The 17749-nt window shown below is 64.0% G+C and overlaps 3 protein-coding genes across 11 annotated transcripts; 1 reads left to right on the forward strand and 2 right to left on the reverse strand.

The window, feature by feature from the left end:
• The first annotated feature begins 12 nt into the window (after nt 1-12).
• POLR2L (RNA polymerase II, I and III subunit L) lies at nt 13-2598 on the forward strand. The gene is made up of 2 exons (XM_055260148.2): nt 13-391; nt 2322-2598. The coding sequence occupies exons 1-2, from the start codon at nt 297-299 to the stop codon at nt 2428-2430; spliced, it is 204 nt and encodes a 67-aa protein (XP_055116123.1). The 5' UTR covers nt 13-296; the 3' UTR covers nt 2431-2598.
• A 1603-nt stretch (nt 2599-4201) lies between these two features.
• CD151 (CD151 molecule (Raph blood group)) lies at nt 4202-9793 on the reverse strand. Of its 4 annotated transcripts, none has more exons than XM_055260124.2 (9): nt 9672-9793; nt 8055-8116; nt 6825-6915; nt 6542-6733; nt 6155-6229; nt 5645-5749; nt 5381-5539; nt 5041-5127; nt 4202-4936 (listed from the first exon to the last, which is right to left on the reverse strand). In XM_055260124.2, exons 3-9 carry the CDS (start codon nt 6906-6908, stop codon nt 4877-4879), a joined length of 762 nt encoding a protein of 253 aa, XP_055116099.1. In that variant the 5' UTR covers nt 6909-6915; nt 8055-8116; nt 9672-9793; the 3' UTR covers nt 4202-4876. The 4 variants fall into 4 exon arrangements, with proteins under 4 accessions (XP_055116099.1, XP_055116101.1, XP_055116102.1 ...); XM_055260126.2 differs by having other exon boundaries at nt 9676-9759; XM_055260127.2 differs by lacking the exon at nt 8055-8116 and having other exon boundaries at nt 9676-9785.
• A 923-nt stretch (nt 9794-10716) lies between these two features.
• Nucleotides 10717-15367, reverse strand: CRACR2B (calcium release activated channel regulator 2B). 6 transcript variants are annotated; one of them, XM_055260078.2, is made up of 10 exons: nt 15158-15367; nt 13903-14414; nt 13712-13823; nt 13150-13330; nt 12559-12705; nt 12354-12441; nt 11978-12070; nt 11659-11825; nt 11396-11467; nt 10717-11149 (listed from the first exon to the last, which is right to left on the reverse strand). In XM_055260078.2, the coding sequence occupies exons 2-10, from the start codon at nt 14065-14067 to the stop codon at nt 10975-10977; spliced, it is 1200 nt and encodes a 399-aa protein (XP_055116053.2). In that variant the 5' UTR covers nt 14068-14414; nt 15158-15367; the 3' UTR covers nt 10717-10974. The 6 variants fall into 6 exon arrangements, with proteins under 6 accessions (XP_055116053.2, XP_055116054.2, XP_055116055.2 ...); XM_055260079.2 differs by having other exon boundaries at nt 13903-14100; nt 15158-15365; XM_063630846.1 differs by having other exon boundaries at nt 11016-11149; nt 11396-11825; nt 13903-14100; nt 15158-15294.
• Nucleotides 15368-17749: the final 2382 nt, after the last annotated feature.

Genomic DNA, 17749 nt, shown 5'->3' on the forward strand with positions numbered 1-17749 from the left:
GGCCCTGCTCAGACGCCGTAGCGCCGGGATGCACCAAGACGGTGGGCGGGGGTGTGCGGTCTGCTGCTGCCGAGGCCGCGCAGGGCCAGGAGCCCCGGGACGCACGGGGAACCCCCATCGCGGCGGAAACTACGGCCAGCGGCGCCGGGGCCGGTGGAGGAACGGCCGGAGAACGAGCGGAGAACGAGCGAAGCCGATCCTCCCGCGACAGTGGACGCGCCCGGGGCGGGGCCTGGGGGAGAGGGTTCTTCGCGTGCGGCGCGGCCGGGCCGGGCAGTGTGGGACGCGCCGCCGCCATGATCATACCTGTACGCTGCTTCACTTGTGGCAAGATCGTCGGCAACAAGTGGGAGGCCTACCTGGGGCTGCTGCAGGCCGAGTACACCGAGGGGTGAGGCGCGGGCCGGGGCCGGGGGTTGGGGGCTGAGTCCGCCGTGGGGTGCGGGCCGGGGCCGGGGCTGGCGGCTGAGTCCGCCATGGGGTGCGGGCCGGGGCGGGAGGCGCAGCGCTGCCTGAGGCCAGCGCCCCATGAGCAGCTTCAGGCCCGGCTTCTCCAGCCCCGCTCTGTGATCTGCTTTCGGGAGAACGTTATCCCCTGAAGTCTGGCGAGAGAACGGAGTTGGGCTTCAAACCAGTGATGTCCTGGGGATTCTAGGTGGCCTGGCGGGTCGCAGGCGTCTTGTCACCCGCAGTAAAGCCCTTGGCCTCCTCCCTTTTCTCCTGTCTTTGCCCCCAGGCCCACCCCATGTCCTGCAAACCTCGCTGCAGGACGGGCGGGCGCGGCAGCTCACGTCTGTAATCCCAGCAGTTTGGGAGGCCGAGGCGAGAGGCTTGCTTGAGCCCAGGAGGTCGAGACCAGCCTAGACAACCTGAATCTCCAGAAGTTTATTTTAGTTTTCTTTTTTGAGACGGAGTCTCGCTCTGTCGCCCAGGCTGGAGTGCAGTGGCGCGATCTCGGCTCACTGCAACCTCCGTCTCCTGGGTTCCAGCAATTCTCCTGCCTCAGCCTCCCGAGTAGCTGGGACTACAGGCGTGTGCCACCACGCCCGGCTAATTTTTGTATTTTCAGTAGAGATGGGATTTCGCCATGTTGGCCAGGCTGGTCTCGAACTCCTGACCTCAGGTGATCCACCCGCCTCGACCTCCCAAAGTGCTGAGATTACAAGCGTGAGCCACCGCGCCTTGGCCCTCTTATCTTTTTAATTCGCCGGACATGGTGGTGCACACCTGTGGTCCCAGCTACTTGGGAGGCTGAGACGAGAGAATCGCTTGAGTCTGGGAGGCAGGTGGAGGTTGCAGTGAGCCGAGATCACGCCACTGCACTCCAGCCTGGAAGGGAGAGTGAAACTCCGTCTCACGCACACACACAGAAAAAGAAATGCAGGGTAGACTTGCTGACCACCCTCATCGGGCTTTGTGGGGGAGGCGTCCTTCTCCTGTGCTTGTCCCTTGGTGCTGCTGTCACCACCGTGCCTGAGTCTTGGTGCCCCCGCTGGAGTCTGACCCTTGCCCGCTGAGTCTTGGTCAGATGTGAAGCCCTGGGCTTGTGTGTGCCAGCCTGCCATAGGCTCTCAGTGCAGCTTGCTGGATGAATGAGGAAAGCGAGTGGGCTGCTAGACTGAGTGGCTGGTGGCCTGTCCAGACCCTTTCCCAGTGATAGGAACGGCAGGGGCCTCCCATGTGGCCTCCCCTTTCCTAAGTTTCTGTGTCTCTGCACATTGGAGCCATCAGTGTGGGAGTTTTCTGGAGGTCTTGAGGGTGACTGGAGCTAGGTCCCAGGGAAATTAAAGCTTCTGATTGGCTTGGGAAGTGGGAAAGGTGGCTCCCTGGAGAAGCAGTCTCTACCTAATGGAAGGAAGCAGAGGTGAGGAAAGACCCCACAGCGGCAGAGTAGGGCTTGCTTTGGCTGGGGTGGGGGTGAACCAGCTAAGGGCAGGCCCCTGGAGAGCTACCCTGCTGTGGCTAGTGCTGGATGAGGGGGCTGCACATCAGCACCTTGGTGGCCTTGGTTTTCTAAGCTCCCCCCAATTACTTCGTTTTCGTTTCATTTACATTTCTCACATATGTTATACACACGTATGTACAGCCAGAGTAGGTGGGAGAGGAGGCTCCTCACGCTCCACCCAGGGATCTGGGTATTTCCAGGTTACTCCAGCCAGGATCGTACTGCTAGGTCTCAGCTTCTGATCCGGGAGAATCTGTTCGCCTTGCTGGTAGCAGAGGGGTGAGGCCAGCAGGCAGTGAGGCAGGTTGGATGTGGGCTCCAGGCCTTGGCAGACCGTGGAGAATTCAGTTGGCCTCTGCTCCTCCCCTCGACACAGGGATGCGCTGGACGCCCTGGGCCTGAAGCGCTACTGCTGCCGCCGGATGCTGCTGGCTCACGTGGACCTGATCGAGAAGCTGCTCAATTATGCACCCCTGGAGAAGTGACCACGGTGGAGCCCACCCACCCGCTGGGCTGACCATGGGCCCTGAGCGTCCTGCCCTGAATTCACGAGGCTGAGGCATCCGGGAGCTGGCGCAATGCCTGGCTGCAGCGTGTGTGTATCCCGTCCCCTACTCTGGAAGGAACCATCCAGTAAAGGTCTTTCAGAACTACCAAGGTCCCGGCCCGCACTAGGATGTCAGGGGCCAGGTCTAGGCCCAGCTCTCACACTGCAGCAGCCCAGTGAAGCAGTGGGCCACGAACTCTCCTAGCCCTGGGGCCAGCGTCTTCCACAGGCACCCCTGCAGGAGGCACTGCCAGGAGAGCCTTCCATCTTGGGGCTCTTTGAGGTTCCCTCCTTCTGGGCGCTCTTCAGGCTGACACAGAGGCTCCTATACCCTCTCTCAGAATCTGAAGAGCCAGATTTAGGCCGGGCAAAGGGGCTCACCCCTATAATCCCAGCACTTTGGGAAGCCAAGGCAGGAGGATCACTTGAGTCCAGAAATTCAAGACCCGCCTGGGCATCATAATGAGACCCCACCTCTACAACAAAATTTAATAAATTAGCTGGACACAGTGTTCACACCTGTAGTCCCCTCGGGGCTGAGGCGGGGACCACTGGAGCCTGGGAGGTTGCCACTGCAGTGAACTGTGTTTGCACCACTGCACTCCATCCTGGGCAACAGAGTGAGACTCTGTCTCAATACAACTATAAAAAAAAAGAGAAGGCCGGGCGTGGTGGCTCAGGCCTGTAATCCCAGCACTTTGGGAGGCTGAGGCGGGTGGATCACGAGGTCAGGAGATGGAGACCATCCTGGCTAGCACGGTGAAACCCCGTCTCTACTAAAAATACAAAAAATTAGCCGGGCGTGGTGGCGGGCGCCTGTAGTCCCAGCTACTTGGAGGCTGAGGCAGGAGAATGGCGTGAACCCGGGAGGCGGAGCTTGCAGTGAGCGGAGATCGCGCCACTGCATTCCAGCCTGGGTGACAGAGCGAGATTCTGTCTCAAAAAAAAGAAACAGATCTGGGGCCCAGTCTCTGCTATGATCACCGCTGCCAATACCTGCTGGCCCCTGCCCACTGCTGCCTGTCCCTGAGGGTCCCACCCAAGCCCAGCAGGGAGGGCAGGCCTTAAGACACTCCTAGCTGGGTTGGGAGGTGGCCCTAAGGAGGCCCTGCTGTCCATGCAGTGCTGCCAGCAAGCACCCCAGGCCAGATGTCCCTGCTGCCCAGATATCTGGCCTGGTGTCCTCTGGTAGGGGAGAACGGGTCTGCCTGAGGGTCTACAGTTCTGAGCCTTAAGGAGACTCCCATGTCCAGCGTACCTCTGCCAGATACCAGGCTCTGGTACTTCCTACCCTCTGGCCCCCAGCAGGGCCTATAGGCTCCTCCATGTAAACCCCCTCACCCTACTGCCCCCACCCCATCTGCCTGACGCCTCTTACCTGGGCATGGCCCCCAGTCTGCACCCTTCCCATGTCTGCTCCCCACCATGGCCAGGAGGGTCTTTGGAAACCATTTTTCCTCTCCCCCAGGGGCTCTGAACACACCATCTCACCATTTAGGAACATGCTCGGTTCTTTCTGCTGTGAGGCCTGTGCTCAGCTGTCCCTGGCATCAGACCTCCCTTCCCTGGAGCCCCATGGGGGGTGTGTCCTCTTGGCTCTGCCCTTCCTTGTCCTGACACTGGGTGGGGCGGGGTGGGGGGGGTCTGTCTACTCTGCTGGATGCGAGGGCCCTGAGAACAGACCACCATCTGTTACCAGCACAGCGAGCTCGTCCATCTGCTCTGCAAGTGTTTATTGAGCACTTGTATGTAGCAGGGATGGTTGTAGGCATCTGGGTATAGCAGTGAACAAAACCAGGAAGCCCCTGCCCCGCACAGGCACACGGACAGGGCAGTGCACAGTGACCACGTGGCATTTCGGGTGGTGGTGACCGCGGTGGGGAAGACAGCAGGGGTTCTGGCTGTCGAGGGAGACGAGGCCTGGGTGGGGAGGGGCAGAGGCCCAGGCCCAAGGGTCAGAGCTCACCCAGCTTCCCCGATTGGGATGGGGCCATGTGGCTGTAAGGCAAAGTCCCAGTTCCTGAAGGGCCTGGGGCGTGAAGGGTTTCTCCCCCTGCTGGGAACACTCAGCCTTGCCCCACTCAGCAAGGCCCCTTCCAGCCTGCATCTGACCACCAGGCAGAGAGTATGTCCGGGTAGCCCCACAAAACACCCCCCAAACTTCGCCCCGCCAGCCCCCCTCACCTCCCCTGCTGGGCGTTGGTGTGCAGCGAAAGGCACTTGAAGCTGCCTCTGAGGTTGGAGTCCCAGAGGTTATGGTGATGGCACAAGGTGGGTGTCATCAGGGAGCCCAGCCCCTGGTACTCAGTAGTCTCAGCTCAGTAGTTGGGTGCAGCAGCAGCAGCAGCAAGGCACAGCGAGCCACAGCCAAGCCCGGGGCAGGATCAGTAGTGCTCCAGCTTGAGACTCCTGTACAGGCAGCACGTGAAGATCATGCCAAAGACCTGTGTGCAGAGCCGGGCGGGCGTAAGCAGACGTCATGGGGCCACCAGCCACCGCCCTGCCCTGTGTCCCCAACAAGATGACCACCACCGCCATGTGCCCTCACCTGCACACAGGCAATGCCGATCCCCACAGCCCCAATGACCCTCAGGTGCTCCTGGATGAAGGTCTCCAACTTGGTGATGCAGCCGCCCTGTGGGGCACGGATGAGTGTTGAAGGCGGGCCGGGGGGGCACCTCCCACTGGCCCCTACTGCCTCCAGCCTCCAGTCAAGCCCACCCCTAGCACCTAGGCAGCCAGGCCACCAACAGCTCAGCCAGCCACTGGGCTGCCCACCCACTTCCTCGTAGATAATTGGAGGTGTGATCTCACTGCCCACATCCGGCCACTGGGGTGACCCCCCACCTCCTGGTAGATATTGGAGGCCTGTCCCACTGCACACCCACCTCCACCTTGTAGATGTTGGAGGCATGGTCCCGCTGCCCACAACCAGCCATCACCGTCTTGCAGCAGCTGTCGGGGACCACGCGGCCACCAGCCTCCCCTGAGTGGATCCACTCACTGTCTCGCCAGTCCTGTGAATTGTTGCTGCCACAGCAGTGGAACTGCATCAAGAACAAGGCTGGGGGTGAGACCTGGGGCTAGAGGCTCCTGCAGAGGTCCAGGGAGGCCCTGGGGATGCACACGCCCTCCCAGCACCACCCAGCCACCTCCTGCTGCAGCTGGTCCACGGCGCTGGTCACAGCCTCATGGCCCGGCTGGTGGTAGCGCTTGGTCATGGTGTCCTTCAAGTTCTCCTTGAGCTCCGTGTTCAGCTGGGGTTGGGGTGCAGGAAACTTCAGCCTCAGTCTAAGACCTTCCAAGGTGGGGCTGGCAGAGCCCCAGGATGGCCGGCGGGGAGGCCCAGGGCCCGGCTCAGAGCCACAGGGAAGGGCTGAGGTCAGACCTCAGTGTGAGGGGAGGTTGGGTGGTGCCAGGACCGTCACCAGGGTGACAGTGGAGTGCGGCAGAGGCAGAGAGGGCTTCTGGATCCCCTGGACACCTGCCTGACCCCATGTGCCCCTGCAGAGACCTAGACCTCACCTCCAGGGCACAGTGGCACGTTGGTCAGCTCTGGGACCATGGGGGTGGGGGTCGGGTTAGCCATGCGTGTGCATCTGTGTGTGTCCGCCCCGCCTGTGCATGTGTGTGTCTCTGAATGGCCTGCGCAGGCCCCTCACCTGCTGGTAGTAGGCGTAGGCGAGGATACCAGCGATGATCTCCAGTAGAAAGATGAGGAGGAGCAGGATGAAGTACTGGGGGGGCACAAGGGCACCCTTGTTCTAGGCCTAGGCCTAGTGCACCTCAGAGCAGAGTCCCCACCCCAGCTCCCCAGGCCCCAGGTGGGGGCTGAGGGGCGGCCACCCTCCCTGAAGCTTTCTTGCAGAGCTGGTGTCTTCCCTCAGCTGGTCCAGTGGGAATGTGGGTACCCACAGGACTAGGCAGGTGTGGAAGGACCGTGACCCCCCCCAGGTGAGCACAGCAAGGCACAGGTTCAAAGCCTGCAGCGACGACCTCCTTGGACCCATCCGCACCACCCCCACCCCATGGCCCTGCGCCCTCCTGACCAGGCGCAGCAGGTTCCGACGCTCCTTGAACGTGGCGCAGCAGCCCAAGACCCCAGTCACCATGACGACAGCGCCCGCCACCACCAGGATGTAGGCTGTGGCCAGGTAGGTGCCCGAGGCCAGCAGGCTGATGTAGTCACTCTTGAGGGCCAGCGTCCAGATGCCCACTGCCATGACAGCCAGGCCGGCCAGCTACAAGCAGTACACAATGGTCACCGCGTCTGCCCAGGTCTGATGATGGCCCAGGAGGGGTGGGGGTGGGGGCAAGGTGACCCCTCCTCACCCAGAAGCAGCAGTTGTAGGTAAACAGCAGGTACTTGAGGCAAACAGTGCCACATGTTGTCTTCTTCTCGTTGAACTCACCCATCCTGGGGCTGGAGAGGCAGGGGAGGGGTCAGTGGGGCCACAGCACCAGGCCCCTGACTGGGGGACGGACAGAAGGAGGGGACACAGGGCTGGGCGCGGTGCCTTATGCCTCTAATCCCAGCACTTTGGGAGGCCAAGGCGGGTGGATCACAAGATCAGGAGATCAGGAGATCGAGACCATCCTGGCTAACACGGTGAAACCCTCTCTCTGCTAAACAAAATACAAAAAATTAGCAGAGCGTGGTGGTGGGCTCCCAGCTACTCAGGAGGCTGAGGCAGGAGAATGGCGTGAACCCGGGAGGCGGAGCTTGCAGTGAGCCGAGATGGCGCCACTGCACTCCAGCCTGGGCAACAGAGCGGGACTCCGTCTCAAAAAAAAAAAAAAAAAAAAAAAAAGGAGGGGACACAGATGCCCAAGCCAGCCCAGGAGTCGGGGCAGAGCCAGCCACTGTCCTGGGAGGCCTGCGAAGGAGCCCCTGTGGGAACAGGACATGTCACTTCCTAGCGACTCAGGAGCCCTGACAGTCAGGACACACCCCTGGTGCCCACAGACAGGACGGGGTCACGGAGGACCTCCCGCCATCACTGCTGACTCACCCCTGCTGGCGGCTGGGGGAGGAAGCCCTAGCAGGCACCTCCAGTGAGCTCATGCCAGCCTGCCCGCTCCCCACGGCATTCCCGGGACCCCACGTCACAGGCTGGCAGGAGCCTACGGGCCTGCAGTAAGGGCGGAGGTGGCCACTCAGACAGCAGAGGGGCAAGGGCTCAGACAGGCCCCAGCTCAGCCCCTTCCTAAGGCTCTTCAGGCCTGTTTACGGTCTGTTAAAGGGCAGCCCTTCGTTCATCCTGGCCCGAGTGGGGAAAATGAAGTGTGGAGGCAGGTGGAGCCTGGCAGACTGGGAAGGTTTTTCCTGGACAGGGGACCCACACCAACCCGAGGGGGCAGCGCAGACAGGCTGTGCCCCTCCCCAGTGGCCCCATGCCCTGCCCGACATGCAGCAGTGGGCAAGCTGTGAGCACGGGAAAGCCAGGGAGGGCGTGAGGTGCAGACAGCAGCTGAGCGCCCTGGGCCACGTTTCCAGACAGCACAGCCACGCCTGGAGTTTCACCGCCCCGCCTGCTCTGCCCCACCCTGGCCAGCACTCACCAGCCGGGCTGGAAACGACTCCTCTGCAGGACAGGTGGATAGAAGCTCCCCAGGACTCTAGGCTAGAGGGGCAAGGACATGTCAGGTCACAGGTTACAGGTCTGGCCCAAGGGCCAGAGTGGGCCGGGTTCATTCTGGAGGCAGAGAGGATTGGCCAAGCCCGGTATTTTAGTCTGGGCTAGGGTGGGGCAAGGCAGAGAACTTTTTTTTCCTCTTTTTGAGACGGAGTTTCGCTGTCACCCAGGGTGGAGTGCAATGGCACGATCTCAGCTCACTGCAACCTCCGCCTCCTGAGTTCAAGCAATTCTCCTGCCTCAGCCTCCTGAGTCACTGGGATTACAGGCGCCCACCACCACGCCCAGCTAATGTTTGTATTTTTAGTAGAGATGGAGTTTCATCATGTTGACCAGGCTGGTCTCAAACTCCTGACCTTAGATGTTCCACTCGCCTTGGCCTCCCGAGGCAGAGGACATTTCGGGACAGTCTGATCCTGGGAGGGACCTCATGTCTTCCCCCAGGTGCCCCGCTCTTGGCCTTCGCTCCAGACCCATCACTGGCCCTTCCCCCCCAAACAGCGGCAGCTACAGCCTGGGAAAGAGGCTTCATGGAGCTGGAGGGGGACAGACCTGACCACCGAGCTGAGAGGGGACATTCACCCTCCATGAAGGAGCCGGGGCCTAAATACACGCACGAAGGGTGGCACAAGCAGACCCTGCCACCGAGGGGGGAGTGTGTCTGCCACCAAGGGGGGGGTGTGTCTGCCACCGATGGGGGGGGTGTGTGTCTCTGCCACCGATGGGGATGTGTGTCTCTGCCACCGAGGGGGAGGATGTGTGTCTCTGCCACCGAGGGGGGGGATGCGTGTCTGCCACCGAGGGGGGGATGTGTGTCTGCCACCAAGCTGGGGGGATGTGTGAGCCCCTCACGAACCTGTCCCTGGCCTGGCTGTGAGGTCCCAGGCTTTCTGGAGAAGCTGGTTCTGGGCACAGATGCGGCCTCCGCCGCGAGGACACAGGCGACCCGCTGAGGAGTGGCCCCTCTTCCCAGGAATGCCTGGTCCCTCTGAACCCTCTGGGAAAGGGCCGTCCAGAAATAGCTCTCCCTCCCCAAGTCCCCGGGACCTGCACCAGGCCCCTGGGCGGCCCGCGCCTTATCAAGGGGAGCCCCAGTCAGGGGGACCTGGGACTCCGCGCCTGCCAAGCGTCCCCGGGGCACTGCAATGAGGTCACCGCCGCCGCCGACCCCGCCCGGCGCGGCCAATGGCGCGCCCACTTGCACGCGGGCGGGGGCTGCTGCGGGCGGAGGGAAGGCGGCCGTGTCCAGGGACAATGAGCAGGGTGTCCAGGCTGCGCGTCCCGGGACCCCTGGGCCGAAGGGGGCCGTCAGGCCGGTCCAAGGGCCTGGGAGGCGCCTCTCCTTCCCGCTGCGCCTCCCCCACCCGCCTGGAGTCCGCCTCTCGCGGAAGGGCCAGCGAGGGAGCTGGGCCAGGCGGTGGGTGCGGCCTCCTGGAACCTCCCGGCGCCAGCGGCTGGGCCTCTGGGACTGGGGCGCGCAGGGCCTTCGGCCCCCTCGCCCCCCTCGCCCCGCTCGGCCGAGCTGTCGTGGCCGCGCACTCACCTACCACGCGTCGGAGTCCGGGCCCTGGCGGCGGCGGCGGCTGCGGGGGCGGTGGCTCCCAGCGCTGAGAATGCGCGGCCGGGGCCTACGAGGGAGACGCCCCTCCCCGCCCAGGCCCCGCCCCGGCCTCAAGCCCCGCCCGCGGCGGCAGGCGCTCGGCAGGTCTGAACCCGCGTGGCGGGCGGGAGCCGGTGGGCGTAGGCGCTGGGGGTCGACCCGGCACTGCGGAGGCCGGGGAGCTGCAGCCCTTGGGGGCGCCAACAGCCCAGCAAGGGCCCATCCGGTCCAAGAACAGAAGAGCTGGGCGGGAGGCGGGCCCGGAGGTAAGACGGCGACCAGCCCAGCCAGAGGCCCTAGGCTGTGGCGACCCGGCCCTCCTTCATGCCCAACCCCCATCTCTTTCTCCGCACCCAGGAACCGCCCAGAGGCTGCAGGGGTCGGCAGAACGGATGCCGGCCTGGGGCAGGGGAGGGCCTAGCGCTGTGGGCAGATGCAGAAGGGCTACTCTACGTGCAGTGTGGACAGCCTAGAAACCCGGGCAGTCCTGGGGTCCCAGCGAGAGATACCCATGGGGTCCTGGGGCGCCCATGCCCTCCAGACTGGAAGGGACCACTGGGAGCGGTGCGAGGAGGTGAGGGACAAAGGGCAGGGCCGGCCTAGGGCTGCACCAAGACGCCAAGAGTGGGAGTGAGGAAGAAGGGGGCTCCCCACCCACCAAGCTCATTCATCACAGCCACAGGAGAGGGCCAGCATGGGAGGGGATGGCCGACCGAGGCCGGGAACCTGCCCGGCCTCCCTGGCGAGACAGTGGGAAGCCCTGATCCACACACTGGCGAGGGCCCTGTGGGGCTCCAGCCTTGGTGGGTAGTGTGAGTTTGGGGCATGACCAGGGACACAAGAGAACACGCAGGACCTCAGCCCCATCGCCGCAGGCCCGCGATCCCTGTATTCACCCACACAGCCTGCGTGCACAGGTGCCCACCTCATCCATGTGGCGCACACAGGCTGTGGCTCCCAGACACACGGAAGGCCCAGGAGGACGCAGTGCAGTCAGTGGGTTTTATTTGACGAGGGGGTTTTTCTGCTGAACTGAGATGGGGTTGATTGAATGGGGACAGAGCGAAGACTGGCAGACGGCATACGGGACCCTGGCCACTCACGGGCTAGGTCCTTCATGTCTTCAGTCAGGCGAGCCTGGGGCCCCCTGGGGAGAGCCTGCATCCTGAGTGGGCACCCCCCACCCACGACAAGCCTCCTGCAAGGGCAGCTTCTAGCTCATGGTCCGTGAGTCACTCGGGGCTGGTCACCGGGCACTGGGAAGGTGGCCAGAGCCGCGTCTGGGGGGCCGAGCCCAGCAACAGCAGCAGCAGCAGGTGGGCCCAGGCAAGCGGGCTGTTGTCAGAGCCTTCCTGCAGCTGCTGGCCGCCTGCCTGGCCTCGCAGGCGTCCCTGTCATCCCGCAGCCGTGTATTCAGCTCCCTAGAGAAGGAAGAGTCCGACACTGAGAGGGTCTGAGGGAGCTCAAGGTGGGGGGAGGCGAGCTCTGACTCCCCTCAGAGCGAAGAGAGGTGTCTGGCTGGGGCTGCAGTGTGAGGGGTGAAAGGCAGACATAAGGAAGGACTTCCAGTGGAGTAGCGCGGCAGCCAAGAATGTTGGGGAGCTTGGAGCCCCCAAGCTCCGCTGAGCCTCTTCCCTCTTCCCTCTCGGGCCTGAGCCTGACCGTACCTGAGCAGCTCCAGTTGCCGTAGCAGGCTGACTTTCTCTTTCTGCATGTTCCTGGAGACGGCGACCACGTCTCTGTGGGTGGGAGGTGGTGACCTGGCTGCAGGAAGGCTCCCTGGGGAGCCCCAGGACCCCCTAGAAGACCCTCCCTCCCACGGGGCGGGCATGGGACTTGAGATGGGGGTGAAAGTGGCCCAGACCTGAGCGCCCGCCGGCCCCGCCCCCGGGACACGCACCGGGGCCCGCCCAGCCCCATCCCCGGGCACCGTTGGGTTTGCTCCTGGCGGCCTCGCGCTTCGCTCTCCAGCCTGCGGATCTGCTCCTGCGCCCCCTCCAGCTGCGTTCGCAGCGCCTCGTGCGCCCGCCACAGCTGGGAGTTCTGGGCCTGCGCCTCCAGGTGCTCCGCAGCCCGGGCGTGCAGCTGCTGTTCTAACTGGAGGGTAGAAGGATGGAGACCGGCGAGGAACGCCCCCTCTTCCCCGGGGTGCTGGGCGTGCCCCAGGCTCCCGACAACCCGGGGATGCTAAGGCACAGGGGGAGAGTGCACGGGTGACCGTGGGGACAGGGCAGGGGCCGGGCGCTCACCTCCCGCTGCCGCAGGCCCGCGCGTTCCAGGTCCTGCTCGCGGCTCTGCAGCTCCAGCTCCAGGCGGCTTCTCCGCTCCCCGCGGGCGAAGTTCTGGGACGCACGGAAGACCACTGAGCCTCCGCCGGCCGCTCGGCCGTGCAAAATGGGTACACGGAGGGCCAGGGGCTGGGAGTGGGCCAGGGCGGAGCGGGGTCGGGTGGAGAAGACCGGGCGGGGGTGATAGGTGAGGCCCAGTGGGGTCTCCTTGGGCTGAGTGCAGCCTGGACCCGCGGAGGTGGGGCCGTCGGGGAGGGATTAATTCAGAGAAGGCGGAGCCAGGGAGGCCAGCGAGGTGGGATTGGGCCTGGCGGGAGGGGCGGGGCCCGAGGCCCACCTGACTCGGCGGGCGCCGGCTCTGCTCACGAAGCTGCTCCGTCTCCTCGTACAGAGCGCGCACCTCCCTCTCGTGCTCGCTCTCGCGCCTTCGGGGGACCGGGCGACCCCGAATGAGAACTTGCCAGCGCTACAGCCCCCTGGCACCGCCTCTGCTGCTGCCCTGAGGCCCTCCACTGGCCCCCAGACCCCACCCCGGCCCTCACCTCCGCAGCGCCTGCTCCAGGCCGTCGCGCTCCCGGGCCGCCTCCTCCAGGCAGGCCGACGCGCGTATCAGAACATCCTCGAAAGATCTCAGCAGCTCGGGGCGCTCGCGCTGCAGCCTGGCCCAGAGTGTCCTCACAGCCCGCTGCCTGGAGGGCGGGCGGGAACTGAGGCTGGAGCTGGCAGAGGCGGGAAGCAGGCTTCCCTCCGCCAACAGCAAACCCTTAGGAGACTCCTTCGCCCCTGGGCAGGACAGGAGCACTTGCTGCGTGCAGGGCATCCCTCCCGTGAGCGCTTTCGCCCCTGCCCGGCGTGCGTGGTCGGTGAGGTGTATGTACCCTGGGCAGTGCCCGTATGTGGCCCCGCGCCCGGTGCTGCCCCTCCTCACTGCAGCCCTGGCTGCTGCCTCATGAAATGCAAATTCTGCGGGAAATCATGCCGGGTCCCTCCCAGGGAATCGCAGCTGACGCTAGGCTGGGCCTGACCCGGCCTAGAGACCCTGTACAGAACCAGCACTCGGGTGACAAGGGCAGACAGTATGCAGGCAGAGAACAGCAGAGGGGGCAGTGGGAGCGGGGCCAGCGCCGACTCACTCGCCCAGGACCGGGGCCACCCCAAGCTGCTCCAGCGCCGTGTGGTATGGCTCCTCCTCTTCCTCCTCCTCATCCAGAGACCCCCCCGTGCCCCGCACGTCGAGCCCGCCCGACTCGAAGGTCTCCTCGGGAGTCCTGCAGGGGTTCGCTCCCTGGGCCGACTCCACCCCCACAAACATCCCTGCGGGCATGGAGCGAGCGATTACCAGGGCTGTGGGTCGCCACCCTGGCTGTGTCCCCGTTCACCCTCCCAACAAGTATCCTGCCCTCTCTCAGGGCCCAGTTTCCTGTTTTTCTTCCTTATTCTGGTCCTATTGGCCTGGAAACAAGAGGTGACAGGCCGGCTCCCAGCCCCACCGGAGCTTAGCACAGGAGAGGAGCTGGGGGACAGGAAGGTCAGCTCCACACACTCCACCGCAGCTGGGAGCCCCCAAGCGCGAGTGCGTGCAGACAAAGCACGGGCCCTGGAGGGAGGAGGACGAGAGGCACCGGCAGCTCAGGGTGCCACACGTGCCAGGCCTCCAGCTCTGGGCAATGGGGGATAGGCAGGCCTCAGGCTCACCCAGGCCCAGGCAGAACTCCCGGGCGGTGAGGAAGCCAGTGTGAGCCTGGTCCAGACTTTCAAACACAGCCTCCAGCTGCTCTGGTGTGAGGGGCAGGTCGCTCTGGAGACCCTGGTCAGGGAAGGAGAGCAGATATGAGCCGCTGAGGTCAGCCCAGGGCCGAAGCAGTCTCTCAGGGCGGGGGACTCACCTGCAGGTCGTGCCTGGTGATGAAACCCTTAGCCTCCTTGTCACACAGCAGAAACAGCTCTTCGGCCTGCTCCAGCATTGCAGTCTGTGGCCCTGCAGAGCCCCCCTCGAGCTCCCATTCTTCCTCCTGGGCCTCATCAGCCCCAGGCTTTCTGGGGCTGGCCATGACAGCAGGGGTCCTCAGCCTGGCCTTCAGGTGCTGTGAAGCCAAGGGAGGGCCAGAAGAAATTCAGAGGGGAGCAGATGGGGTGCAAGTGTGTCTGAAGGCTCAGCCGAGGGCCCTCCCTTCAGCAGGTGGGAAGGTGGGCTGAAGGCAAGGTGGGGCCAGAGGGCTGGGGGTGGAAAATGCTGCAGGCTTGGGGTGTCACTGGGATGGGTGATGTAGGCTCAGGGCCTGTGGGTGCTGCCCCAGTGGGTCTGGCATCTCAGGAGGCTGGAACCCAGGAGGGGCTGCCAACTTCAGGAGAGGAGGAGCTGGAGGTGATGGCAATCTCAGGGGCCAGTGGAGAAGACCTGGTGATAAGGAAGGTGGGATCCTGAAAGCTGAGAGGAGCAGGCTTGGGGTCAGTGAGGGAGGAGCCGGTCACAAGTCCTTAGCCCCTGGCCTGGACCTGTGTGGCCCAGCCTCATGACAGCTGGCAGGCAGGGCAAACTTCTCCCTCCTGCCCACCGGCCCCTCCCTCCCCACAACTGAGCCCACAGAGTGCAGGGGCAAGGTCCCAGCCTGCAGAGCCCTGCGCCTCTGACGCCCCACTCAGGAACACTTTCAGATTCGAGACCTAACACCCTTTCCCCACAACACTAAGGCCCTTCCCTGTTTCAGAACTCCCTGGGGCCTCCCTTCCCACCTCCTTGCAGGGACGCCCCGCCCCCTAACCAGAGCCACCTGTCCTTCACACAATGTCCTGATCCCGGATTTCCCAAAGCTGCTACCCACCAACCCCCGCCTTCCCCCACTGGAGAGCTGGGATCCTATCCCCTCACTCTCCGCCCAGCGTTTCTTCCTTAGCCCCGGCGACCTCCAAAGAGGGCAAGTCTGGGCAGGTGAGAGAAGGGGACACGAGAGGCCAGGGCCGTTGCCTCCAGGCCACGTTGTCGCCTCGCCCGCCCTCCGGCTTGCCGGCTAGACCGGAGGTCCACCCCAGCCGGAAGCCGCGCGGCGTCAGGGCCCCAGGGAGGTGGGAGGCTGGGCTGGCGGGGTGGGGCGGCCAGCCTCCTGTGCTCCCCGAAACTCTGGGGGATAAGCCCGCCCTTACCCCTGCCGCCGCGCGCCCCGAGGGGATAACAGGAGTTCCCGACCGAGACGCTCAGGTTTGGCGCGGGCCACGGCGGCCCGGAGGGGGTGCCGGCGGCGGGTGCCGGGCGGGCGGCAGTGGACGGGCCTCAGCGGTGGGACCAGCGGTCGCCTACCTGCGAGCTGCGCCGCCGCACCTGCCGCGCGCCCGGGCCGCTCCTCCCGGAAACGCTAGGCGCGCCCCGCCCCAGCTGGGACCCGGACGGGGCGTTGGGGGCACCGGGCCCGGAGCGACCCCTGCCGCTTCGCAGGCACCGAGACCCCCGCTTGGGCCGGCCCCGGGAGGAGCCACTCTGCGCCGCTGTCGCCTGTCCCCGCCTCTCTGCGCTGCCCCGGCAGCCCGATCCCTGGAGGCTCCAGCGTGCAGTGGAGCAACGATATGCCCCAGAGACCCAGGGACCCCCCGGAGCAGGGACAAGGCTGCGGGGGTCGGGCGTAGACACCAGCGCCTGGGAGGGGCCGCTCCTCTCCGGAGGGAGCCCGACTTAAGGCGCCAAAAAGTGTGTGTAGGAAAAAGCCGGGCAGGAAACAGACCAAATACTTTCAGCGGTTATCTCTAGGGGTGGGGAGCCTTTACTTTCTTCTCCATACTTTCCCGGTTCTTAAACAATAAACATGTAGGCCGGGCGCCTGTAATCCCAGCACTTTGGGAGGCTGAGACAGGGGTAGATCACCTGAGTTCAGGAGTTCGAGACCAGCCTGCCCAACATGGCGAAACCCCGTCTCTACTAAAAATACAAAAAAATTAGCCAGGTGTGGTGGTGGGCGCCTGTAATCCCAGCACTTTGGGAGGCTGAGCCAGGAGAATCACTTGAACTCGGGAGGCAGAGTTTGCAGTGAGCCGAGATTGTGCCACTGCACTCCAGCCTGGGCGACAAGAACGAAACTCCATCTCAAAACAAAACAATGAACGTGTAGCTAGAAAATGTTTAACTTAGCAGTATTCAGTGTACATGTACGGGTGAACGAGCTGGGGACACAGGCAGGTCCCATCTCAGCAGCCCCTCCCGGCTCTCCTTCTGGGGCCCAGCCCTGACTGGGGCTCCCCTTGGGGGAGGACTGGAAGGAGGAGCTGCTTGAGGCCCGAGTGAAACCCTCCTGCGGGGGGAGAAAATTCCACCCCAGACCGAGGAGCCCTCCCCAGCCCCAGCCTGGCCCCCGCACCCACCTGAAGGGCTGGAATCACTGTCCTGCCCAGCAACCCTGGGGGGTACAAGGCCTCTGCTTTTCAAGGAAGGGGCCTGGGATCCAGCCTGCGACCCAGCTGAACCACAAAAGGCTGGGCTTATAGGACAGGACCTTGAGACCAAGGGGGGTGGCCTCTGGCACAGGCGCACCAGGGACCTGCCTGGCCGGCTCACCCAGTCCCAGATCCCAGAACCAACCGTTATTGTTGGCAGGGGGCTGCCGCCACAGCCACCCCACGCCTTCTGGGAGGAGCAGGCGGGGGCTGGCTCTGGCAGGGCTAAGAGCTCTGGACAGCCAGCCAGGCCCAGGGCTCTGCTCCAGCACCCTCAGCCACGGGGCCTTTTTGGTTACCAAGGAGGGCTGGCCTTCTCCCCTCATGGCCTCCCCGCCATGCAGAGGATGCTCTCAGGAAACCACTTCCCCAGCACAGGGCTGAGTCCCCTTCAGCTAGGACCTCACCTGCCTCCATATCCCAGCCCTGCTCTGTGTAGTGGCAGGAGGCTGGGCATGGGGTGGGCAGGGGAACAAGAAGGTATGTGCACCAGGCCAGAGAGGCTTGTGAGGGTGGGGGGACACAGAACTTTGGGCCAAACGCCCAAGTGGAGCAGGGATCCAGCCTTCCCAGGTCCCCTGTGCTCGCTTTCAGGAACCTCAGCCCCCACAGCTGTCCAAGCCTGAAAACAGTCACACACCCCGCTGTGTCACTGTGTGGGGGGAGGGGCAGGAGACACCTTTTGCAAACATTTTCTTTTTTTTTTTTGAGACGGAGTCTCGCTCTGTCGCCCAGGCTGGAGTGCAGTGGCGCAGTCTCGGCTCACTGCAAGCTCCGCCTCCCGGGTTCACGCCATTCTCCTGCCTCAGCCTCTCCGAGTAGCTGGGACTATAGGCGCCCGCCACCACGCCCGTCTAATTTTTTGTATTTTTAGTAGAGACAGGGTTTCACTGTGGTCTCGATCTCCTGACCTCGTGATCCGCCCGCCTCGGCCTCCCAAAGTGCTGGGATTACAAGCGTGAGCCACCGCGCCCGGCCACATTTTCGTTTTTATTTACCAAGGATCTTGGTCCCAAAAATTTCCACTGGCCCTCAGAAGGCTGTGGCCAAGGGTCCAGCCAGGAGGCTGCCAGGCAAAATTGGGGAGCGTGTGGATGCATCCTAGACAGGGGGGTCGGCAGGAATGCAGCATGTTCACATGTGCCTGTAGGGGAGTGTTCCCAGGCCAGCCTGGCAGGTTCCAAATGCCAGGCCCAGGAGTGCGACGCTGGGAGACCCGGCCCGCAGCTGTGGAGACGCTGGTCAGCCAAGGTAGGGACAGACCCTGGCCACCAGGCTCTCACTGCAACTAAGTGGGCAGTCACATACACGCCA

The sequence above is a fragment of the Symphalangus syndactylus genome, chromosome 21 (genome assembly GCF_028878055.3).
Source record: "Symphalangus syndactylus isolate Jambi chromosome 21, NHGRI_mSymSyn1-v2.1_pri, whole genome shotgun sequence".
Lineage (NCBI taxonomy): Eukaryota > Metazoa > Chordata > Mammalia > Primates > Hylobatidae > Symphalangus > Symphalangus syndactylus.

Bases quoted from the DNA above. Each gene is read 5' to 3' on its own strand.
- CD151 (XM_055260124.2), bottom strand. From the start codon at position 6,908: ATGGGTGAGTTCAACGAGAAGAAGACAACATGTGGCACTGTTTGCCTC. The intron at 6,230-6,541 runs GTCAGGAGGGCG...GTGCCCCCCCAG, and splicing joins GTCGGAACCTGCTGCGCCTG to TACTTCATCCTGCTCCTCCT. The intron at 5,540-5,644 runs GTGGCTGGGTGG...TTCTTGATGCAG, and splicing joins TGGACCAGCTGCAGCAGGAG to TTCCACTGCTGTGGCAGCAA.
- CRACR2B (XM_055260077.2), bottom strand. From the start codon at position 13,340: ATGCCCGCAGGGATGTTTGTGGGGGTGGAGTCGGCCCAGGGAGCGAAC. The intron at 12,442-12,558 runs GTGAGGGCCGGG...GGTCCCCCGAAG, and splicing joins CTGGAGCAGGCGCTGCGGAG to GCGCGAGAGCGAGCACGAGA. The intron at 11,150-11,395 runs GTACGGTCAGGC...TTCCTTCTCTAG, and splicing joins CGGCAACTGGAGCTGCTCAG to GGAGCTGAATACACGGCTGC.
- POLR2L (XM_055260148.2), top strand. From the start codon at position 297: ATGATCATACCTGTACGCTGCTTCACTTGTGGCAAGATCGTCGGCAAC. The intron at 392-2,321 runs GTGAGGCGCGGG...CCCTCGACACAG, and splicing joins CAGGCCGAGTACACCGAGGG to GGATGCGCTGGACGCCCTGG.